The 24,211-nt window shown below is 46.7% G+C and overlaps 3 protein-coding genes across 4 annotated transcripts; 1 reads left to right on the forward strand and 2 right to left on the reverse strand.

Moving 5' to 3' along the window:
- Positions 1 to 380: 380 nt before the first annotated feature.
- On the reverse strand, positions 381 to 12,243 carry LOC120713694. Its single transcript, XM_039999640.1, has 3 exons — positions 10,928 to 12,243; positions 800 to 966; positions 381 to 676 (listed from the first exon to the last, which is right to left on the reverse strand). The coding sequence occupies exons 1-2, from the start codon at positions 12,204 to 12,206 to the stop codon at positions 848 to 850; spliced, it is 1,398 nt and encodes a 465-aa protein (XP_039855574.1). The 5' UTR covers positions 12,207 to 12,243; the 3' UTR covers positions 381 to 676; positions 800 to 847.
- A 2,153-nt stretch (positions 12,244 to 14,396) lies between these two features.
- On the reverse strand, positions 14,397 to 16,820 carry LOC120713695. Of its 2 annotated transcripts, none has more exons than XM_039999642.1 (3): positions 16,019 to 16,820; positions 15,296 to 15,363; positions 14,397 to 14,670 (listed from the first exon to the last, which is right to left on the reverse strand). In XM_039999642.1, exons 1-3 carry the CDS (start codon positions 16,228 to 16,230, stop codon positions 14,618 to 14,620), a joined length of 333 nt encoding a protein of 110 aa, XP_039855576.1. In that variant the 5' UTR covers positions 16,231 to 16,820; the 3' UTR covers positions 14,397 to 14,617. The 2 variants fall into 2 exon arrangements, with proteins under 2 accessions (XP_039855576.1, XP_039855575.1); XM_039999641.1 differs by having other exon boundaries at positions 15,296 to 15,366; positions 16,019 to 16,814.
- On the forward strand, positions 16,244 to 22,586 carry LOC120713504. Its single transcript, XM_039999453.1, has 7 exons — positions 16,244 to 16,316; positions 17,132 to 17,196; positions 18,444 to 18,846; positions 19,105 to 19,671; positions 19,803 to 20,030; positions 20,347 to 20,673; positions 22,468 to 22,586. Exons 1-7 carry the CDS (start codon positions 16,244 to 16,246, stop codon positions 22,584 to 22,586), a joined length of 1,782 nt encoding a protein of 593 aa, XP_039855387.1.
- Positions 22,587 to 24,211: the final 1,625 nt, after the last annotated feature.

Consider the following 24,211-nt stretch of genomic DNA (forward strand, 5'->3'; position numbering starts at 1 on the left):
AGCGTGCTAAAAAGCTGTGCGTTGTGAGACATGCCGAGGACCCAGACAGCAAAGAACATTGGTATTGCCTGTGCAAGTTAGGAAATTAGTTAGGGTTTAGAAAACAAAAGAAAATTCCGAGCGTAAAACTGGCCGAATCAATGTAACAATCGAGCAGTAACTGATGCCCTTAAACTGTCCATTAACCTGCCACATTTATAGAAAAAATATGCATATTTTAATCTGCCACACTAGCAATTGCACAGCACTGAACTGCGAATGGACCTTCATATCACATTCTAGCTAGTTCTATTCATGTCACGATCAATGGAGAACTTCTCGAGCTAACTCGCATTATAGTCGTATATAAAAGCATGAAACGACCATGGTACAATCGCCCAAAAGCATAGTCATAGCATAGCATTGCGGTTTAAGTCACTGAAATTAAGCATAATCAAAGTCACGCCCTGGTGATCGAGTCCAGTGCTCCACCAAAGAACGGACCGATGGTACCATGGAGCTAGTAAACATAATTTAGGGTTGCAACAGCACGCCATGCGATGAACAGAAACGAGGATGCTAAGTTAATCTGCAACAAGGCACCCAAACACATGTCACCAACACAGAGCATGCCACATCCCAGCCAAAACATGCCATCATATTGTGCATAACTCGAGTCCAGCATTGCTACCTAAACCTGGATCAAACGAGAATTTGGCAGATTATATTAGTACACCTGCATGCATGTTCTGGAAAGGGTACAGGGTAGATAGAGCAACTGGAAATCTGGAATCAAGTATGTGTGGAGAGATGGTTTCACCTTAGGAGATTGAACAGCTGCAAAGGGCAATCCTTTGCCCCTCAGCTCTCATCCTATGAATGTCTGTCTGGTGTTACCAACCAAGTGGTAGTCCCCGGGCATTGGCCGGGATGGTGGTGCTTCAGTTGGTTCAGACAAGCTGATGTCAGTCGACCAATTCCCCGGATCTTAAAGGAAAATCAACCGATAATTCTCAGAACACAGCACAAGCCATTTTGCAGATATGAATTTCTAGTGCGTCAATCATAATGCTCAATCATTTTATGAATAGCCATAATTAACTCCACTATGCAAGATATAACTGCTAGCAACAGAAAACAAGCAAAGTTCAGAGTAAGTGCTACACTATGCACTGGCTGTCTAATAAGTGAGAATTAAACTTTACTATACTTATATACAGAACAAAGAGACATTGAGCATATTCTACATTAACCAAGCCTCAACTTGTATGTGACCATGAAATTAGTCTAGATCAAACATGTGTAGGAACAAGCCAAACAAGCATTGGCCGTCCAGCTCTATCAGATAATACATACCACTAAGATATAAAGATTTGCTTCACATAGAAAACACAGTGTGAAAGTATGCATATCCAACAAACAACTAATCTCAGCTTGCCGTAATATCAACAGTTATATGCTACTCTAATAGCACACCTACCTCCAGTGGAGAAAATATACTACACAACATCATCAACAACAACAACAACAACAACAACAACAACAATATAGCTTTTTTTCCCAAGTAAGTTGGGGTAGACTAGAGATGAAACCCGAAAGAAATAAGTTCAAGGTTCAGGCACATTGATAGCTAGTTTCCAAGCGCTCCTATCCAAAGCTATCTCTTTAGAGATATTCCAATCCTTAAGGTCTCTCTTAACCGACTTATCCCACGTCAGTTTAGGTCTACCTCTACCCCTCTTTACATTATCGACCCGCTCAAGAACCCCATTACGCACCGGTGCCTCAGGAGGCCTTCGTTGGACATGTCCAAACCATCTCAGCCGATGCTGGGTAAGTTTCTCAATTGGTGCCACCCCGACCCTATCCCGAATAACTTCGTTCTGGACTCTATCCCTCCTTGTGTGCCCGGACTACACAACATCAAAATTTTCAAAAAGAATATGCCAGCACGGATTATACACACAAACCATACAAGACATACAAATACAATTCCACATATAATTCGTGTCAACGATGATCATGTGCGTCACTTGGACACCCTTTTGCCAAAGTATCAGGGCAGATCAAGAACTTAAGCACATGAATGAGTATTTTGGAGACATTTAAGTATGTAACATGTACAACTGGCGGGGCATCAAGCTCTGCAGTAGAAGAGGCTGTATGCATGTCAGGTTATAAGTGAATGCAGTAGCACACCTTGAGACCCCTGGCCATAATATTAGTGTACATAATGAATGAGACACACATTACACATGAATAGAAAGAGAATTCCTCAGACATGTAGTAAATTGTAACCAAGGAGCACCAACAACAGATGAGATCAAGCTATGAACTTGCTCTAGTGAATGTGGAGGACAGGGCACTAGGGCAGAGGCGATTGGCCAATGAAATGAAAAACATTTCTGCACGCCATCCCATAACAATTCTGAAGCAGGAGAGCTGGAGATGAGATGAGGCATGGTACTGGTACGTACCAGAGAGGAGAGCAAATGTGTGTAGGAAGATGCATTGGCAGTCTAATTAACTAGAATGTTAACTCATAAAAGTAGGTGTCAAACATTATTATATTTACATGCATAGCACAGTGATAGACTATAGTACACGTATTCTACACTAACCTGTTAGATAACTAGGCAATTTTCGGTATATTTTAATTCTAAATATTACCAGCAATTTCATGGCATAAATGAGTGATAATGTGTGAATAAGATATGTGCATGTGTTCATATTATTCTTACTAATAAGTATGAACAAAAAGTTAAATCAGAATAGGTTTAGAGTATACCCCCAAGGCGGGACCAGTGCCGGAGGCACCGGTTGCGCCGTTACCGGCTGGAATAGACATGCTATTCGACTGGCCTTGCCTGAAGTAGCCGAACGATGTCGATGCAGGAAGAGGTTCGCAGTGCAGTCCCACGAACGGTCACCAGGAAGCAGACGAAGTAGTCGTTCGTTCACGCCGGGAAGTAGACGAAGTAGTCGATCAGGGAGCGAGCAGTCGCGTCAAGACGCTCCCCAAAAACCTCATTGCCCGCGTCCCGTGCAGGACCTTCAGCGAGTAGAGGTTCCGGAGGCCTGCTCTCGCTAGAACTATGCGCGCAGCACTAGCGATGGGAAAGGCAGAAAGCAGCAAAGGGAGAAGGGAGAGGTCTCCTAAGCAGGAGTTCCTAGATCAAGTGCTGAAGTGTGTGTAGATGAGAGGAGGAAGGGGTGGTTTATATAGGCGTGGAGATGTCTCAGGTTCAACGAACCTAGACGTCGTAAAGAGCTTTGTGATTCTCCGGTCATTACTGTCAACGTTTATTCTCTGTTTTAATATTCTTAACAGCAAAATGTTCTTCTCATCTCAGCACATCACGTCGCACAGCACCGCACCTGCACGTCACGTCCGCACGCGCACGCGAACGCGCATCGCACCGCCCGTCGGGCCGCGCCGCGCCGCGCCGCGCCTCGCCCACGCCCACGCCCACGGCCCCGCCCGGCGAGGCGAGCGAGCACGCGTGGTTCACCGATCTCCTCTTACCGGCTTCACAAGTGGTGTACACGAAGTCCACCCTTTAAGTCGGTTGAGATCCTCCTCAAATCCCGGTACAGAATTAAACAATTGATTCCCTAGCATTTAATAATAGGCTTTAAATTCTTTTATTGTATTGATTAGAATAAATGGGCCAAGCCCATAATTCCAACAATCCCCACCAAGAAATTCAAGCCACACTAGAAATGCCATCATTCCCTCATTGATATACCAGTATTTGACAGATACTGTTAAGTTGAACTTCCATCTAGGACAAAAGCTACACTTATTCACAACTGTACAATGGACTATGCCTTGAATTGCCAGTCTTGTGCAAACAAGTTTGACCAGAGCCCTACACTGGTACTAGGCTGCAAAAGCATCCCCGCGGTTTGGAGCTTAGAAGTCATACTCCAGGCCCTTCATGAGTTTCTAGAGAATACCCAGTTCTCATAGACCATGACCAGTAGTCAGACTCATATAGGTGTGTTCCTTTCAGATGTTCTGTAGGACAACATCTTTGTTTCAAGAAAACAACTCATTTGTTTTAAAGAAACCACCTGGAACACATTAAGGTATAGACCAACCTGTCATATAGATTAGAAGAGAAATGCACCTTATACACGGAATGAGCCTTTTTCACAAAGGTTCTCTTCTCTCAGTCAGACTTTAGTTTGTTTCACCATCCTAATTCACGGGATCTCCGATCACATAGGACAAGTTTCCACTATAGAATGACTCACGTGGGTCTCAAGCCCAATTCCATAGATGCATTGTCTATCACATTTCGTGAAAGACCCTTTGTAAACTGATCTGCCAGATTTTTAGCCGTCTGAACATAATCCAGGGCTATAACTCCGGAGTTTCTCAATTTTCTGACAGATTTCAACCGCCTTTTCACATGTCTAGATGACTTCATGTTATCCTTTGAACTGTTCACCTTGACAATCACCGTTTGATTGTCACAGTTCATTAGAATTGTCGGTACCGGTTTTTCAACTATCGGCAAGTCCATAAGGAGCTCACGAAGCCACACAGCCTCAACAGTGGCGGTATCTAATGCTGTGAGTTCTGCTTCCATAGTTGACCTCGTTAAGATGGTCTGCTTGCGAGACTTCCAGGAAACAGCTCCACCACCAAGTGTAAACACATATCCATTTGTGGCCTTTATCTCATCAGCATCAGAAATCCAGTTTGAATCACTATACCCTTCTAGTACCCTTGGGTACCTGGTGTAGTGAATTCCATAGTTCATTATCCCCTTTAGATAGCGTATTACTCTTTCAAGAGCCTTCCAATGATCATCTCCCGGGTTTGAAACAAACCGGCTTAGTTTGCTTACAGCAAACGAGATGTCAGGTCTTGTAGCACTAGCTAAATATATCAATGAACCAATGATCTGAGAATATCTCAGCTGATCTCGCATTATCCTTTTCTTCTTCCTAAGAATTAAACTGGCATCATATGGTGTTGAGACAGGTTTATAGTCGCTATAACCAAAACGACTTAACACATTCTCCACATAGTGAGACTGTGTAAGAATCACCCCACCATTGCTCTCTTTTACCAGCTTTATATTAAGGATAACATCAGCTTCTCCCAGATCCTTCATCTCAAAACTTTGAGATAAAAACTCTTTGACTTCCTTAATCACATTAAGGCTAGTGCCAAAGATCAGTATGTCATCCACATACAAGCACAAAATCACTCCTTCAGCCCCCACCATAGCGATAGTACACACATTTGTCAGCTTCTTTCACAACAAAGCCAGCAGACGTCAAAGTTCTGTCGAACTTTTCATGCCACTGCTTAGGTGCTTGATTGAGACCATATAAAAATTTCAACAACTTACAAATCATTCCTTCTTGACCCTTTGATACAAACCCATCCGGCTGATCCATATAAATCTCCTCTTCTAACTCTCCATTGAGGAAAGCCGTCTTAACGTCCATCTGATGAACAAGAAGGCCATAAGAGGCTGCCAGGGAAAGTAACACTCAAATTGTGGTCAATCGGGCAACTGGTGACTAAGTGTCAAAGAAATCTTCTCCTTCTTTTTGGGTATAACCCTTGGTCACAAGCCTAGCCTTGTACTTTTCAATAATACCATCTGGCCTAAACTTTTTCTTGAACACCCACTTGCATCCAACCGGTTTACATCCATAAGGATGTTCAACGACCTCCCAGGTTCCATTAGACATAATAAAATCCATCTCACTCCTCACTGCTTCCTTCCAATAGTCAGCATTAGGAGATGAATATTCCTCTTCAATGGTTCTGGGTGTATCATCTATGAGGTATACAATGAAATCATCACCAAAAGACTTTACAGTTCTTTGTCTCTTGCTCTTTCTCGGAGCATCATTGTTATCCTCCTCAGGATTTTCCACAAGTGTATGTTCATTGTGTTCTATCGGCTCAGCAGAGCTATCATCCTCGATGAACTCTTGCCTAGATGAACTTGTTTCATCTCTCATGGGAAAAATGTTTTCACAAAATGTAGCATCTCTGGACTCCATTATAGTACCAACATGCATGTCAGGTACTCCAGATTTCACTATTAAAAATCCATACCCAACGCTGTGAATAGCATAATCTAGAAAGATACAATCCACAGTTTTAGGTCCAAACTGACGTTTCTTAGTTATTGGCACACTTATTTTTGCCAAACAACCCCATGTACGTAAATATGAAAGTGTTGGCATTTTCTTCTCTCATTCCTCGAATGGTGTTATCTCTTTATTCTTTGTAGGAACACGGTTTAGGACATGACATGCAGTCAATATAGCCTCACCCCACCATTCCTTGGAAAGTCCTGCTGTATCTAACATGGCGTTAACCAAATCCGTTAGATTGCGGTTCTTTCTTTCGGCAACCCCATTTGACTGAGGTGAATAGGGAGGCGTCCTCTCATGAATAATATTATGTTCCTCGCAGAATAAAGTAAATAAATTTGAGAAGTACTCGCCACCACGATCTGACCTAACTCTTTTGATTTTTCTCTCAAGTTGGTTTTCTACTTCAGCTTTATTGATTTTAAAGTAGTGTAAAGCTTCATCTTTTGACTTCAACAAATAGATGTAACAAAATCTAGTACTGTCATCAATCAAAGTCATGAAATATCTTTTACCACCTTCTGTCAACACTCCATTCATTTCGCACAAATCGGAATGAATTAATTCTAAGGGTGCCAAGCTCCTCGCCTCCGCGGCCTTGTGAGGCTTGCGAGTTTGTTTTGATTCAACACATACATGACACTTAGAATTTTTGACAAAAGTAAAATTTGGAATTAAACTCAAATTAGCTAAGCGCATCATACAACTAAAATTAACTTGACAAAGTCTCGAATGCCAAACATTTGTTTCATCAACGTTAATAATATTGTATGCAACTTTATTACAAACATCTGACAAAGAAAGACGGAACAAGCCTCCGCTTTCATAATCTTTTCCAACAAAAATACCAAACTTAGACAAGATACATTTATTGGACTCAAAGACTAATTTAAAACCAGCTCTACACAATAGAGAGCCGCTGATTCTTCTTGATGGTGGGGGCATGCTGCATGTTCTTCAGCTGCACGGTCTTCCCCGAAGTAAATTTCAGATTTACCGTACCAACACCAAGAACACGCGCATGCGATCCGTTCCCCATCAGCAAGGAGGAAGTCTCGCCGTCCTGGTAAGAAGAAAACAAAGAAGCATCAACACAAACATGAATATTAGCACCAGTGTCAACCCACCATTCGGGTGAACAAAAAACTAAAAGAATTGTAGGTAATAAATTACCGTACCCCGATGTTCCTCCAGGCTCGCCAATGATCATGTTGGCGGAGTCGTTGACTTTGCGGTTCGGACACTTTGCAGCAAAGTGTTCCGTACTAGCGCACACATAGCAATCTCCCTTCTTCTTCTTCTTCTTGAAGGTGGTTGTCTGCTTAGTCTTTGGTTGGTTCTACGGTGGTTTTTTCTTGTTCTTGTGGGAGTTGTTCTTCTGAATAAGGTTGGCGCTAGAAGCACCAAGAACTCCTTTCCTACGTATGTCCTTTGCTCTCGCCTTCTCCTCAACATCAAGAGTCCCTATGAGTCCATCTATGGTGAACTCCTGTCTCTTGTGTTTTAGAGAAGTAGCAAAGTCCCTCCAAGAAGATGGAAGCTTAGAGATAATCTATGTTTTTAAAGCGGTAAGGCGAGGCGAGGCGATCCACCACCGCCTTATCGCCTAGGCGACGCCTAGGCGGGCTAAGGCGAGACCTCAAGCAAGGCGAGCCGCCACCGCCTTGTCGCCTAGGCGACGCCTTGAAAACAGAGGAGATAATACCTCCGGCCACAAACTTATTGGGTAACACACATGGGGACTCTTTGCTACAATTTTTGAGATCTTTTGGCAGAGTATGTATTTCATGAGCCTGTTCCATCACAGAACGGTCTTTGACCATCCTATATTCAAGGAACTGCTCCATCGTATACAACTCACTGTCAGCGTCAGACACTCCATATTGAGCCTCAAGAGCATCCCACAACGCTTTGCCAGTTGGCAGCCGGACATAGGAATCCACCAGATTTTCAACGAGAACACTAATGACCAAGCCTCGAAAGAGGGTATCAGCCTCATCGAACGCACTCCCTTCATCTGGAGTGAACTGTTCAGGCTTACCCTCTTTTACATGGATCACTCTCGATATTGTTAACCATAATATAAGCCGCTATTGCCAACGTTTGTAATTTGAACCATCAAAAGGTGGTGGTTTGATTGATGCAGCAAATCTAGATACCGAAAGCCTATTAACAAAATCAGATTTTTGGATTGTTAAATAACTAGGCAATTTTCGGTATATTTTAATTCCAAATATTACTAGCAATTTCATGGCATAAATGAGTGATAATGTGTGAATAAGATATGTGCATGTGGTCATATTATTCTTACTAATAAGCATGAATTAAAAATTAAACCAGAATAGGTTTAGAGTGTACCCCAAGGCGGGACCAGTGCCGGAGGCACTGGTTGCGCCGTTAACAGCTGGAATAGACATGTTATTCGACTGGCCTTGCCTAAAGTAGCCGAACGATGTCGATGCAGGAAGAGGTTCGCAGTGCAGTCCCACGACCGGTCACCAGGAAGCAGACGAAGTGGTCGTTCGTTCACGCCGGGAAGTAGACGAAGTAGTCGATCAGGGAGCGAGCAGTCGCGTCAAGATGCTCCCCAAAAACCTGATTGCCCGCGTCCCGTGCAGTACCTTCAGCGAGCAGAGGTTCCGAAGGCCTGCTCTAGCTAGAGCTGTGCGCGCAGCACTAGCGATGGGAACGGCAGAAAGCAGCAGAGGGAGAAGGGAGATGTCTCCTAAGCAGGAGTACTTGGATCAAGTGTTGAAGTGTGTGTAGATGAGAGGAGGAAGGGGTGGTTTATATAGGCGTGGAGGTGCCTCAGGTTCAACGAACCTGGACGTCGTAAAGAGCTTTGATGAGCAGGAGTACTTGGATCAAGTGCTGAAGTGTGTGTAGATGAGAGGAGGAAGGGGTGGTTTATATAGGCGTGGAGGCGCCTCAGGTTGAACGAACCTGGACGTCGTAAAGAGCTTTGATGAGCGGCAGTTACTAGTGTGATTCTCCAGTCATTACTGTCAACGTTTATTCTTTATTTTAATGTTCTTAACAGCAAAACGTTCTTCTCATCTCAGCACATCACGTCCGCACGCGCACGCGCATGCGCACGTCACGTCCGCACGCGCACCGCACCGCCCGTCCGGCCGCGCCGCGTCTCGCCCACGCCCACGCCCACAGCCTCCGGCCCGGCCCGGCCCGGCTAGGCGAGCGAGCGCGTGTGGTTCACCGATCTCCTCTTACCGGCTTCACAAGTGGTGTACACGAAGTCCACCCTTTAAGTCGGTTGAGATCCTACTCAAATCCCGGTACGGAATTAAACAATTGATTCCCTAGCATTTAATAGTGGGCTTTAAATTCTTTTATTGTATTGATTAGAATAAATGGGCCAAGCCCATAATTCCAACATAACCAAGTCTCAACTTGTGACCAAGAAATTAGTCAAGATCAAATATGTGTAGGAAAAAGCATTGACCGTCCAACTCTCATCAGACAATATAAACCACTAAGATGTAAACATTTTCTTCACATGCAAAGCAGACAGTTAAAGTATGTATGCATATCCTACAAACAACTAGTCTCAACTTGGGGATGGTAAACATGGATCAACAATAATATATTAATATGCTACTACTCTAATAGCACACTGCACACCCCAGTGCAGAAAATATACTGAGCATCAAATTTCGAAAGAAAATATGCCAGCACAGTCTATACACAAAACGATACAGGGCAGCACAACAAATCGAGTAATCGACATCTGCCCCAGCTCTTCAAGGAAAATTAACCAATGATTGTCAGAACACAATACAAGCCTCATTTTGCAGATCTAGGTTCCTGGTGCGTCAATCATAATGATTAATCATTATATGGATAGCCATGATTGACTACTCTATGTGCAAGATATATAACTGCTAACAACAAAAAACAAGTTCAGACTTCAGAGCAAATGTGCGTAGGAAGATGCATTTGCTGTCTGATTAACTATGATGTCAGCTCCTAAATTTAGGAATTAAACATTAGTACATTTACATAGAAAGCAGAAAGCACAGTGAGTACACATATTCCAGATTAAACAAGACTCATCTTGCGACCAAGAAATAGTCTAGATCAAATATGTGTAGGGGCAAGCATTGGCCATCCAATTTGATCAGACGATATATTATTTATACCACTAAGATGTAAACATTTTTATTCACATACAAAGCACACAGCTAAGTATGCATACCCTACATACAACCAGTCTCAATTTGTGCAAACATCAACAGTAATACATTAGTACTTTAATAGCACACCCGAGTGGAGAACGTATACTACTCAGCTTCAAATTTCGGCCAGCACAGTTTATACAGAAAAATCATACAAGGCAGTGCAGCAAATCGACATGTTCTACCTACGTCCTCGGATATATGGCGTTTATCACAAGCTAATTAATAGCTAAGGAATGAACATCATATTTTAGCGCCATATTTAAGAACGAAGAGAGTAATCGGTATCAATGATATTCATGTGCATCACTTTGAGGCTCCTGTCAATATATTAGGAAACATCTAAGAACTTAAGCAGATGATTTTGAAGACAAGTATGAAACATCTACAATGAAACTGGCGAGGGCATCAATCAAGAATCAAGCCATGCAGCAGAAGAATATATCAGAGGTGTGAATGCAGTAGCAGTGAGAGGCTAGCGGTCGATCAAGCGCACACCTAACTTCCACACTCATGAATAGAAAAAAAAGATTTTTTTTGACAACTAAATTGTAACCATGAAGCTTCAACAACTGACGACTGCATCGATCAAGCTATGAACTTGGCACGGTACTGATACGTACCAGAGGAGACCGATGGCGGCAGCTCCCAAGCGAGGATGAAACGATTGGCGATGGGGTAGCTGCAAGGAGGCGCCACCAGGTGGTAGCGGTCGCACTCGACAACCTTGCGGGCGGGCACGTCGACGGCGAAGAGGTGGCCCTCGAGGAAGAAGTAGACGACGGCGGGGTTGTGGGGGTGGATGAGCGCGAGCACGGGGGCCTTCTTGGGGAGGCTGGTGGCCTTGTAGGAGTCGTCGGCCCAGATGTCGGCGAAGGTGGCCTCGTGCTCCAGTGTCCACTCGGTGGCGTACGGGTGGGGCAAGGTCCAGACGGTGACCTTGGTGGGGTCGCCGTCGCCGCCGCAGGGGTAGGTGTCGACGAAGCACAGGTTGCCGGCGCTGACCCCGACATAGCGGAACTGGTCGAGCAGGCCCCAGGCCTCCCTGCTCTGGAGCACGCAGCCCCAGGGGAACGGGACGAAGCCGAGCACGGGGTGGTCGGCGAAGGGGTTAGCGGTGATGATGCCCCACGAGTAGTCGGCCCACCAGAGCCTGCCGAGGTGTGCGAGCGTGCGGAGCGGCGGCAGCGGGCGCGGCGGGAGCGGGTAGCGCACGCGCTTGTTGACCCAGGCGCCGGCGTCGGAGTAGTAGCAGCGGAGGTCGGCGCGGTCGGTGCCGATGAGGGGCAGGAGCTCGGAGACGACGTAGCGGCGGCCGCCGCCGGGGCAGAGGAGGAGGCCTAGGAGCGCCTGGTGCTCGACCGGCTCCCCGGGGCCCAGGTCCGGGAGGCGGAGCGCGGAGCCCGTGGCGGCGTCCAGGACGAAGTAGCGCGGGTCCGATTCCACCCAGCGGAGCGACCGGCGGTCGGGGCTCTCGACGCGGGTGAGCGGGGCGTCGAGGATGGCGGAGAGGAGGAGCAGCCCCGAGGCGTCCGCGGCGAGCACGAAGGGGAAGTTCTGCGGCGTGGGGCGGTGCGGGAACACCCGCGCGGAGACGGCCAGGCGCGAGGCGCGCGGGGGCGCGGCGAGCGCCAGGGACACGTCGGCCTCGCCGCCGCCCTGCGCGACGCGCGGGATGCTGCCGAGGATGACCCACGGCGACGTCGGCGGCGGGGTGGTGCCGGCGGCGGCGTCTGCGGTGGTGCTGTGGCGCCGCGTTGGGAGGAAGAGGGCTTTGGTCGGGCTAGCGGCGAGTGGCGGCGAAGCGGTGAGCGCACCTTCAGCGACGGCGGCGGCGGCGGCGGCGAGGGTTTTGCTGGTGCCTCCGCTGGAGGCAGCGGCAAGCCAGCTCCGGCAAGCCATGGGGAGCTCCTCGGCACGGCTGTTTTGGGGTTCGGGCCTGTTTTAGTTCCCACCCCACCGTAAACGTAAAAAAAACACACATCTGGAATACATGGAGTATTAAATAAAATTTATTTATAATTTTTTTATATAAATGGACTGTAAATCGCGAGACGAATCTAATGAGCCTACTTAATTCATAATTTGCAACAGTGATGCTACAGTAACCATACGCTAATTATTAATTATAGTATCATTAGATTCGTCTCGCGATTTACAACCCATCTGTATAAAAAATTTTATATATAAATTTCATTTAGTACTTTAAATTAGTAAGATTCTATCATAAATTTTTTTACAAAACATTTAAACACGGTCTCGGTTCCGCGGCCCGTTGGGCCAGTGAATGCATAGGACCAGAGAGGACACTCCGGAACTGGGAGGTGTCTGCTGGCAGGGGCGTGTCCGTACAGGTTTGAATTCTTTCCTCCTCCCGGGCTTTGTTCGGGGCTGTTTGGTTTATAACCACGCCTCGCCACTGCTACAGCACCGCATCATGCTACAGTTCCACTACGAAACAGTCAATAGCAGCGGCAGCTGATTGTGTGGCGCTGAAATTGTCCGCCACAGCCTGTGGCTCGCCACACCGTGGCGTGACGTGGTTTGGCTATAATCCAAACAACCCCTTCCTCCGCACCAGCTACCGTTTGAGTCAGCTTTGGAAGTGCGGTGCAATGTTGTGTTGTGTTGGTGATCACTCACCTCACCCGCGGATCGACTTCTCATGTTCTCCAAAGTTTAACTAGCCCGTGCTCGACTTCTCGGCGTACTAATCTCACGATGTACCAGCGGATCGATTAGCAAAAGGTCTGTTATAAGAGTCTCAGTATCACTTGAAGTTTTAAGTTCGACTCCCCGTATAAACAAATATTTTGAAATTTAATAATATTGTGCATTCAATGATAGATCAGATTGCAGATTTTACTGGGATGACCCAGTACCCATAAAGATTTGGTGTCCATTGGTGCCAACCAGTCTGCGTTTTAAGGTAACCCAAATCTCATCCTCCCCTGCTCCGCTTGGATTGATGCTAGTGGGTCTATTTGGATCTCACAGTGAAGCGATTGCAGGATTGGATTGGCCGTGAAGGAGAAAGATTGGAAGGAGCTGGTGCTGTCTCGATAAGGAGCAGGAATGGCATGGATGGAGGGATGAGTGCCTCTGCTTGGATTTGTTGGAGGCATGGATGCTACTTGCTGCTGCAAACAAGAACAGAGGCTAGGGTAAGCTCGTGTGTTGCTGCTTGAAAGATGAAGAACAGAGGAGGTAACCCTCGAGTAGCGGGCAAGGTGAGTGCCAAGAGGGTGATGTGGCTGCAGACTGGACTCAAGTTTTGTAGTTTTTGGGTAATCCAATGGGTTTTTGGGTAATACAGTATTTCTTTCTGAGTCAATCTATTTTCTAAATTTTAGTTACTGGGTTGGGTGGGTAGTAAACCAGTGTCACCAAATGTGACCCACTTGCATCGTGAGTGGTAGGCGATGTTTCCGTCAACAACAAGGCGCTTGTGGTGACTTAATCTTCGAAGATGCTCATAGGGGTGTGAGTGTGCGTGCGTTATATCTGAGTTGTATCGTGTAATCTTAAAAAAAATTGTACCAGCGGATCATTAGTTCAGTACGCGTTACTACGTTGTCTAGCGTGGAGATTCACATATAAGAATACCAAGTGATCTATACACACGCACAAAGATGTTAAGACGAGACTCACATGTAACAAGAGAGGAAGAGCTCTATGTTGTGTCTAGTGTTGAGATTCTAAAATGGTAGCCTACCATAATCAATTTAGTCCTCCACGTTCGGCGCAAGCGATTGCTATTCAAATTCCGGCAATGCTGCTAGAGACGAAAATTTTGGTAACATACATGATATTTTGAATTGTCACACAATTGTCTTAATAAAAAAAATTAAGATCCTAGAAAGTCTGCCCTTCCAACAATTCGAGCGTAAAGTTATTTGGAGGCGGCTAATTTACGGCCGGCCCACACTATTTTTAGAAAAAAAAAACAAAACTACATGCATCCTCTTTTACCGTTTCTGGTCTTTGTTTTTGGCGTCAACCAGCTTTGGTTGCACGGATCCCTAAAGCAGAAAAACCTTTAGGCGCCTGTTTTCTCATCCCTTTGTGTGCTCTAAATTGCCCACAAGTATCGACACATTATAAACATCAATCAATTCACTATCTAGCAAATTTGATATTTTTTTTCACCCAAGCAATTCAGAATCAACATAGAAGTAGTAATCGGGCGTCACCCAAGCAATTCAGCTGCGAAGTTGTCTATTTATGTGCCTACAATTTTTCATTGCAGAACTATCTAAATCAATACTGCAATGTATTCAAATATACTCCCCAACTGCTAAATATATTTGCTTCTAATTACTCAAAGTGCCTTCAAATATACATTCATGTTCAATAATCTGGTAACCTGCAATGTAATGACAAAAAAATTAGAGAACATTTAACTATGTAAGTAATGGAGGTCCAAAAAATCCTAATTAGTGGGCTGAAGTGTTTGCTTAACATTGCTGGTAGTTTTATGTCAACTATTTAATGAAGGAAACCAATAAGAAAATGAATTATGAGGTTTTCAAACAAAATTGCTTGATGAAGTGTACTGTTATGCCTAGATAGAACAATATTATTGCTTATTGGGAACTATTATTATTGCCTCTATAGAATAATTTTATTGGAACCAATAGTACTGCCTATATAAAACAATATGGTTGCCTATTTCCACCTATATTAGTTCCTAATTTAGAGCCAAGTTGTTGTCCAAAGAAAAATGGAATAGAAAGATATTCGTTGTCGTTCAACTACTCTAAACAAAGTCAAAATGCAACTCCCTGCATCAACAGAAAAATACCAGTAAAAAGCTAATTAACAGGTCAAATGAGATGAATAAAAGCACATGAGCTAAAATTCAATCTACTAGATAAACTAAACAACAAGGCCAAAAGCAAGCAGCCATATTTAAACAATATAACTAGCAGTTGCATCACTATATCATGAAAATGACATCCAAAACCTTGCTGGATTGTTGAGCAGCTTACCTACCCATTCTGATGACAAACGCTGCTGCTGTTGGTGCAGTGGCAAAACAACTGCTACCGCCACGCCACTGCTGTACCGACCCAATAAAAGAAGATGTGGTGAGCTCATATTATCTCTATTATCATAAAGTAGAGAAAGAGAAATAACGGTACATATGCAAAAAAAAGAATAGAAAAAAGGAATTTCCAGAAAGTTTTACTGGAAGCAATTGTCTTGGGTTCATGGTTCCAGCGAGAAAAGATCTGAGCAAAATTTTGGGGTAGATCCACCATCTCACTTTTGCTGTATGTACAAAAATTGCTTGGGCACGAGCTAATTTGCTTGATGCTAATCTGCTACTCCTTGTCTATGTGGTGTGTTTTTGCTGCTGGCGGTACATTTTCAGCAAAAGGAAAAATGTTTCCTAGTTTTTGATATAATTGCATACTGGAATGTTCTGAAAATGCTTCTGATATTTAATGTATTTGCCAATTGGAAAGTACTAAAATGCTTCTAGTAATTGATATAATTGTTTAGAGAAAAGTACTAAAAATGCTTCTACTATTTGACAAAAATACCTATTGCAAAGTACAAAAATGCTAAACTGAATTGAATAATTTGCTTGTTAATTTAGTATTAGTTGCCTACGAATAAGAGTGGAGACACCATAAAAACCATAGTAGTACTAGGAGGGCTACAACAGGGGAGCGGAGATGGAGTAGGAGGAGCATAGGAGGCCTCACCTTGCCGGCGCAGTGGTTGTGGATTTGGAGTACTTGAGAGCGAGCTTGGAGACGGCAGGGGAGCGCGTGAGGAGGTGGGGCAGCACTTCATCGTCAAGGGAGCGCCGCCCCCAGCGTCGAGCGTGAGGCGGAGTGCGGTGGCACCCCGCCGCCGGCCACCATCCGCCATTCGCCTTCAGGCACCACTCCCCGTACTCCGCCACGATGTACATCTGTCCGCCGGCGATGGCGCACGAGTCCGTCCACACCCTCGTGTGCACCCCGCGCCATCTTGCGCCACGAGTCAGCCGCCCCTTCGGTGATGTACAACTTCCAACCAGGAGCCACCGCCCAACATCCGGGTCGAACACCTCCGCCTCACAGTCCTCCCTGGCCACCACCACGCGCCTGCCCACTTTCCCGGGCCCGCGCGCATCCGCATCGACACCGCCGCTTCCCACCCGTCCCCCGTGGCTCTGTGCACCGCCACGCTCCGCACGGCCTTGTCTCCGCCCTCCTCCACAACCCGAATCACGTAGATCTCGCCACGCCGTGGGAGCCCGACCATCGCGAACGAGCCGGGCGTAGCGCCGCCGGGCACCGGCGGCAGCAGAAGCCACCTCCGGGTGAATGGGTCGAGCACCTGGCAATCTGACACTGGACGCGCCGCGATGCGGAGGGGCACTGGTCAGGGCGGTGGCGGCGGATCTGCCGAGTCTGGGGAGGGGAACAGGGGAGTGTGTGTGGGTGGGCACGATTAATGTGTGTGTGGAGGGGAATGGGGGAGCGTGTTCTTTTATGCAGCGATTAATTGTTTGTTGGGTAGTAGTAAATGCTTTGAGGGGATGATGGATGGGGCGGTGGTTGCACGCGGCCATTCCGAGCAACAAGAATACGGCCTAGTGTAGAGAAGTCATTACCAAGTTATTTACTTATTTTCTTGATCAACGGATACAATTAGGTCTGGTGGTACACTTTTGTTTTACCACTAGTTAGTACATGAGTTTAGGAACGGAAAGGACAATCTTTGTTTTTTGAGAGGCCGAAAGGACAATATGTTTTTTTGGGTGGCGGAAAATCACATGCACATCAACGTTGATATTTTTCATTAATACTCGTATTTTCGTTGTAAAGGGAAACTACGAGATCCTGCAGCTGCGCAGGCCACGGAGACTAGTGCCCTGATCAGGGTCAGGGAGGTCAGCCCCAGGCTCCCAGCAACACGCCACTGCACGGCGAGGAGGCGTGGCCATTGGCCCTGTTTGATTTTTTTTGGTTGTCTCCAACCCTTCCCCATCTAATTCTCCCAAACGTACTTTTTACTCTATTTTACTACTTCCCTCCGAAAAATTCCTCCTCCTATAACGCTTTCTCTCCAACCATTCCCCACATATCTATTCCCTCTATATACTATCACTCAGGCTCGCTTGCTCCAACGGAGCCCTGTAAACCGCCCCCCACCCTATGTAGGGGGAGCTTTGGGGGGAAATTCCCTCCAACGGTTTCCCCCCAAAGCTCCCCTTATATATGGGGGGAGTTGAAACTCCCCCCATATATATGGTGAGTTTCAACTCCCCCTATATTCTAATCACATCGTTTCTTCATGATATTAATCTCGTTTGAGTCCCATAACATGATGATAATGCGTATTATGACAGTACAAATACTGTATGATTTTTTTAAATTCAAAAACGAGAAATAAATAGTTAGTTAATGAGTGATAGTATATAGAGGGAATAGATATGGGGGAATGGTTGGAGAGAATGAGTTATAGGAGGAGGAATCTTTTGGAGTGAGATAGTAAAATATAGTAAATAGTACGTTTGGGGGGAGTTGGATGGGGGGAATGGTTGGAGATAGCCTCATTAACTAACTATTTATTTATCGTTTTTGAATTTAAAAAAATCATACAGTATTTGTACTGTCATAATACGCATTATCATCATGTTACGGGACTCAAACAGGATTAATATCGCGAAGAAATGGTGTGATTAGAGATATAGGGGGAGTTGGAACTCACCCTATACATAGGGGGAGTTTCAACCCCCCATATACAGGGGAGCTTTGGGGGGGAACCGTTGGATCGGATTTCCCCCCAAAGCTCCCCCACGTGGGGTGGGGGCGCTTTACAGGGCTCCGTTGGAGCAAGCCTTAGCGAGTACTAGGAAACTTTGACTATTAATTACAGTGTTAAACAAAATTAATTTATAAAACCAACTCCAGAACGCTTGCAATAAAACCTTGAAGAATCTAATAAGATCTTTGATCGCGTGATTAGAGAATGGTTATTGTAGCATCACTATAGCCAATTATCGATTAATTACCGTCATTAGATTCGTCGTGAAAAATTATACCCATTCCTAGAAAAATTTTGCAAATAAATTTTATTTAATACTCTATGTATACGAAATTCCTTTCTCAATTTATGTGCACTTGAGATTTCTAGTGTGAATCAAACAAGGGCATTGGCCAATGGGATCCCCCGGATCATTTGCCCGGCCGCGCCGCAACGTCCGGCACCCCACCCCCGTACCCGAGGAAGAGTTCACGGAGACGGAGGACACTCCCCGGCTCCCCCTTTGCTCTGGCGCAGCTGCAGCCTGCAGGGGGGAGGCCTTTTCCCAGCTGCAGCAGCTCTGCGACCGACGCGTGCCCACCCGTGGGTGCACGAGCAGACCGCCGGTCCCCGGTGGATGCTGCCGCGCACCGGCAGAAACGGTTCGGGGACTGGCACCTGGCGGCTGGTGCGGAGCAGCCCGCCGGTCAGTCGGCGACAAGGCCCGAGGAATTCAAACCTGCACTGCACGGGCAGCAGACAGCGTCCGCGGCTGCCTCCCGGACCCTGGCAGGCAAGCCCCTCTCGCCTTTTCTCCATCGCCGTCGCCGCCCACCGCTTTCTCCTCTCGAGTCACCCAGATCCCACAACCACCGACCGACGCGAGCGAAGCCCGAGGGATCCGATGAGATTCCCCGCCCGCTGCGCATGGTTCGCCGCCGCCGCCGCTGCCGGAGGCACGGCCGCACGGCGCTCTACTCCTCGTCGTCGTCGCCGCACCCCGCTACCCCGCCCAAAACCCTCTTCCGCGCCACCGCCGCCGACGGCCCCGTGCCCGCCCCGCCGGCGTCGCCGGGGGTCATCCTCGGGAGCATCCCACGCGTCGCGCAGGACGGCGGCGGCGCCGGCGAGGCCGACGTGTCCCTGGCGCTCGCCGCGCCACCGCGCGTGTCGCGCCTGACCGTCTCCGGGCGCGTCTTCCCGGGCCGCCCCACGCTGCAGAGCTTCCCGTTCGTGCTCGCCGCGGACCGCTCGGGCCTGCTCCTCCTCTCGGCCATCCTCACCACCCCGCTGCGGCGGGTCGTCGTCGATCGCCCGGGCATGCACTCGGTCCACTGGGAGGACACCGACCTGCGCTACTACGTCCTCGACGCCGCCACGGGCGCCGCGTCCCTCCTCCCCAACCCCGCCCCGCAGGAGCCCATCGAGCAACAGGCGCTCGTTGGCGTGCTCCCCAGCCCCGGCGGCGGCGGCGGCGGCGGCTTCATGGTCGCCGAGCTCCTGCCGCTCATCGGCAGCGACACGGCCAACCTCCGCTGCTACTCCTCCGACGTCGGCGAGTGGGTCGACAAGTGCGTGCGCTACCCGCTCCCGCCGCGGCCACTGGAGCATTTTGGCTCCGCGGCGTTCTTCGCCATTGCTATTGTTCATCTTCCTCCTCGGGTTCTCTGTGTGTGCGAGCTCTAGAGAGAGCGAGGCAAGGTGCTAGCAGGTGGAACGTGCGTTCCTGGGCGCAGCCAACAATCTGCACCGTCTCCCACCAGGGCAGGCTCTGGTGGGTCGACTACCCCTGGGGCATCATCACCGCCGACCCCTTCGCCGATCACCCCGTGCTCCGGTTCGTCCCGCTCCCCCGGGCCTGCGTGCTCAAGAGCAGGGAGGCCTGGGGCCTGCTCGACCAGTTCCGCTACGTCGGGGTCAGCGCCGGCAAGCTGCGCTTCGTCGACACCTACCGCCGCGGACACGCCCCGGACAAGGGCCTTTTTGGCAGCGCGCTAGGATCCTAGCGCTAGAGGAGAATCTCTCCCGCGTGAAAGGTTGAATGAAGTCTATTTGCAAAACTTTTTTAGGGATGGGTGTAATTTTTCGCGACGAATCTAATGACAGTAATTAACCGATGATTAGCTACAGTGATGCTACAGTAACCATCCTCTAATCGCGCGGTCAAAGACCTCATTAGATTCTTCAAGGTCACTAGCGCGGAGGTTCTGAAGTTGGTTTTATAAACTGACTTTGTTTGACACCGTAATTAACGGTCAAAATTGTTACTATTCACTAGCGCTACAAAACCAAGGCCAGGCCAAGGTCACCGTCTGGACCCTCCCCGACCGCGACGCCACGGAGTGGAAGCTGGAGCACGAGGCCAACTTCGCCGACATCTGGGCCGACGACTCCTACGAGGCCACTGGCCTCCCCAAGAAGCCCCCCGTGCTAGCGCTCATCCACCCCCATAACCCCGCCGTCGTCTACTTCTTCCTCGAGGGCCACCTCTTCGCCGTCGACGTGCCCGCCCGCAAGGTTGTCGAGTGCGACCGCTACCACCTGGTGGCGCCTCCCAGCAGCTACCCCATCGCCAATCGTTTCATCCGCGCTTGGGAGCTGCCGCCATCGGTCTCCTCTGGTATGTACCACCGTGCCTCATCTCGTCTGCAGGCTGCAGCCTTCCTGCTTCACTATTATTATGGGATTTCCTGCTTCACTTTGTTGGTCGATCGCATTTCCCCAGTCTGCCCTCTGCCGCATTCACTAGAGCAAGTTCATCATAGCTTGATCTCGTCTGTTGTTTATGCTTCATGCATGGTTGCAATTTAGGCTATGTTTAGTTGAAACGCAAATTTTTTTTACGAAAGAATCTTGCTAATTTGAAGTTCTAAATGAAGTTTATTTATAAAACTTTTTGCACAGATGGATTGTAAATCGCGAGACGAATCTAATGATACTAATTAATCCATAATTAGCGGATGGTACTGTAGCATCACTGTTGCAAATCATAGATTAAGCAGGCTCATTAGATTCGTCTCGCGATTTACAGCCCATCTATGCAAAAAATTTTGTAAATAGACTTCATTTAGCACTCCATGTATATATCGAAACATTCGATGTGACGTTTTTTTCGTTTACGGTTTTATGGAGTGGAAACTAAACAGGGCCTTGCATGTCTGCAAAATTCTGTTTTTATTCATGTGCGTGCCATGGGTCTCAAGGTGTGCACTTGATTGAGGGCCCGTTTAGTTCCCAAAAATTTTCACCTCCCCTTTAAACACATGTATGAAGCACTAAATGTAATTAAATAACAAAACTAATTACACAGTTTAGATGTACACGACGAGACGAATCTTTTGAGCCTAATTAGGGCATCATTAGACATAAGTGCTACAGTGACCCACATGTACTAATGATGCGGTCAAAGGCCTCAAAAGATTCGTCTTGCGGTTTCCAAGTGAGTTCTGAAATTAGTTTTTTAATTAGTGTTCGAAAAGCTCTCCCGACATCTGGTCAAACGCTGATGTGACATCCAAAAACTTTTGTTTTTGGGAACTAAACGCCCCCTGACTGCTCGCCTCTCCCTGCTACTGCATTTATAACCTGACATATATCCTCTTCTACTGCATGGCTTGATTGATGCATCGCCAGATGTAGATGTTTCATACTTACGTGGATTCAAAATACTCATTCATGCGCACACCTTGATTCAAAATACTTCATCCTAATTCTTGATCTGCCCTGTGCTTTGGCGAGTGTGTCAAAGTGATGCACATGATCATCATTGACACGAATTATATGTGAGAGTTTTTTTTTGCATTGTACGTATGTCCTATATGGTTTGTGTGTATAATCTGTGCTGGCATATTCTTTTTGAAACTTTTGATGTTCTGTAGTACATTTTCTCCACTAGGTTGTGAAATTAGAGTAGCATATAATATAACTGTTGATTTTGCTGCAACATGAGATTAGTTTTTTTGTAGGATATGCATACTTTCGCACTGTGCTTTCTATTTGAATAAAATCTTTACATCTTAGGTATGTATTATCTGATAGAGCTGGACGGCCAATGCTTGTTCGTGTTGTTCCTACACATGTTTGATCATATCTAGACTAATTTCAAGGTCACATACAAGTTGAGACTTGGCTAGTCTAGGATATGCGCAATGTTACTGTGTTTTGTATGTAAGTGTAGTAGTAAAGTTTAATTCTCACTTATATGAGTTAACATTCTAGCTAATTAGACAGCCAATGCATAGTGTAGAATTTGCTCTGAACTTGTTTGTTTTCTGTTGTTACCAGTTACATATATCTTGCATAGTGGCTATTCATATAATTAATGATTGAGCATTATGATTGACGCACAAGAAATCCATATCTGCAAAATGGCTTGTGCTGCGTTCTGACAATTATTAGTTGATTTTCCTTGAAGATCCGGGGAATTGGTCGGCTGACATTAGCTCGTCTGAACCAAGTCAAGCACCACCATCCCGGCCAAGGCCCGGGGATTACCACTTGGTTGGTAACACCCGACAAACATTCATAGGATGAGAGCTGAAAGTTTGCGCTTTGCATCTGTTTAATCCCCTAGGTGAAACCATCTCTCCGCACATACTTGATTCCAGATTTCCATCAGTTGCTCTATCTACCATGTACCCTTTCCAGAACATGCATGCAGGTGTACTAATATAATCTGCCAAATTCCCGTTTGATCCAGGTTTTGGTAGCAATGCTGGACCCAAGTTATGCTATATATGATGGCATGTTTTGGCTGGGATGTGGCATGCTCTGTGCTGGTGACATGTGTTCGGGTGCCTTGTTGCAGATTAACTTAGCATCCTCGTTACTGTTCATCGCATGGCGTGCTGTTGCAACTCTAAATTATGTTTACTAGCTGTATGGTACAATCAGTCCGTATTTTGGTGGAGCACTGGACTCGATCATCAGGGCGTGACTTTGATCATGCTTAATTTTAGTGACTTAAACTGCAATGCTATGCTATGACTATGCTCTTGGGCGATTGCATCTTGGCTCTGTTCGCTGTGCTGCGGCCGGTGGCTGGTGCTGATTTGTTGTGAGAGAAAAGTACTGCTGGTTGGTAGATGGCTGCTGGCTGGTGCTGGTTTGGTGGGAGAGAAAAATACTGTTGGCTGAATGCAGCGAACAGAGTGTTTGTTATTTCATGCTTTTATATGTTTTTGCGCATGCGAATATAATGTGAGTTAACTCGAGAAGTTGTTCATCGATCATGACACGAATAGAACTAGCTAGAATGTGATATATGCGGGTCCATCCGTAGTTCAGTGCTGAGCAGTTGCTAGTGTGCGATGATCCATGTGGGAAATGGTGCTTTGTTTTGGAATCTGAAGATTCAGTTGGGCCACTTCCTACGGCTGACCGGTTGTCTTGCTGGAACCTAACTTCGTGCTATTTTTTTTTCACTTGGGCGGTAGTGATGTGGTTGTGGGGGTCCATCGTCGAATCAAAATTCCTTTTCAATGAATTATGTGGAATTCAAATAATTAATTTATAAAAAAGAAATGAAAAAAGAAAGAAGTGGAGAAGTCCAGGCGAGGACAGCCCGGGCCCAAGAAGATGCTACAGTAGTTTTGTTGGCACGCACGAGCAGGGTCGGATCAGTTCAAAGGCCGCGTTTAGTTCGCGAAAAGTTGGGTGAAAAGTCACTGTAGTATGTTTCGTTGTTACTTGATAAATAATGTCCAATCATAAACTAATTAGGTTTAAAAGATTCATCTCATGCTAATCAGTTAGACTGTGTAATTAGTTATTTTTTTTAACTACATTTAACACTTCATGCATGTGTCGAAATATTTGATGTAACGGGTACTGTAGGAAAAATTTTGGGAACTAAACGGGGCCTTTGCTTTCTGCACATGGTTTTCAGAGGCTGCCCTTGGCCGCTGCAGGCGTGGCCCTGCCAACCGGACAGAGTATGGCAGACGTATGGGCAACAGGCCGATTGACCGAACAGCCGGCGCCGCCGCGCTCGGCCGCTCGCCGCCGAACAGCCCAGGCGTGGTGTTTGCCATGGTTTGCGCTACGCCCCGGCAGACACAAGAACAATGCCGTGGATGAGATGGCATTGCACAAGCCACTTCAGATTCCTGCTAGCTTTCATCTCGGGTACAATCAGTTGGTCTAGATTTGTGATAATT

The sequence above is a fragment of the Panicum virgatum genome, chromosome 6K (assembly GCF_016808335.1).
Source record: "Panicum virgatum strain AP13 chromosome 6K, P.virgatum_v5, whole genome shotgun sequence".
In the NCBI taxonomy this organism is placed as follows: domain Eukaryota; kingdom Viridiplantae; phylum Streptophyta; class Magnoliopsida; order Poales; family Poaceae; genus Panicum; species Panicum virgatum.

Bases quoted from the DNA above. Each gene is read 5' to 3' on its own strand.
- LOC120713694 (XM_039999640.1), bottom strand. From the start codon at position 12,206: ATGGCTTGCCGGAGCTGGCTTGCCGCTGCCTCCAGCGGAGGCACCAGC. The intron at 967-10,927 runs GTACGTATCAGT...TTTTCCTTTAAG, and splicing joins GCCGCCATCGGTCTCCTCTG to ATCCGGGGAATTGGTCGACT.
- LOC120713695 (XM_039999641.1), bottom strand. From the start codon at position 16,230: ATGTACATCGTGGCGGAGTACGGGGAGTGGTGCCTGAAGGCGAATGGC. The intron at 15,367-16,018 runs GTGAGGCCTCCT...GGGTCGGTACAG, and splicing joins ACAACCACTGCGCCGGCAAG to CAGTGGCGTGGCGGTAGCAG. The intron at 14,671-15,295 runs GTAAGCTGCTCA...ATTACATTGCAG, and splicing joins TTTGTCATCAGAATGGGTAG to GTTACCAGATTATTGAACAT.
- LOC120713504 (XM_039999453.1), top strand. From the start codon at position 16,244: ATGGCGCACGAGTCCGTCCACACCCTCGTGTGCACCCCGCGCCATCTT. The intron at 17,197-18,443 runs GTCAGCCCCAGG...TGAGATTTCTAG, and splicing joins CCCTGATCAGGGTCAGGGAG to TGTGAATCAAACAAGGGCAT. The intron at 20,674-22,467 runs GTATGTACCACC...TTTTCCTTGAAG, and splicing joins GCCGCCATCGGTCTCCTCTG to ATCCGGGGAATTGGTCGGCT.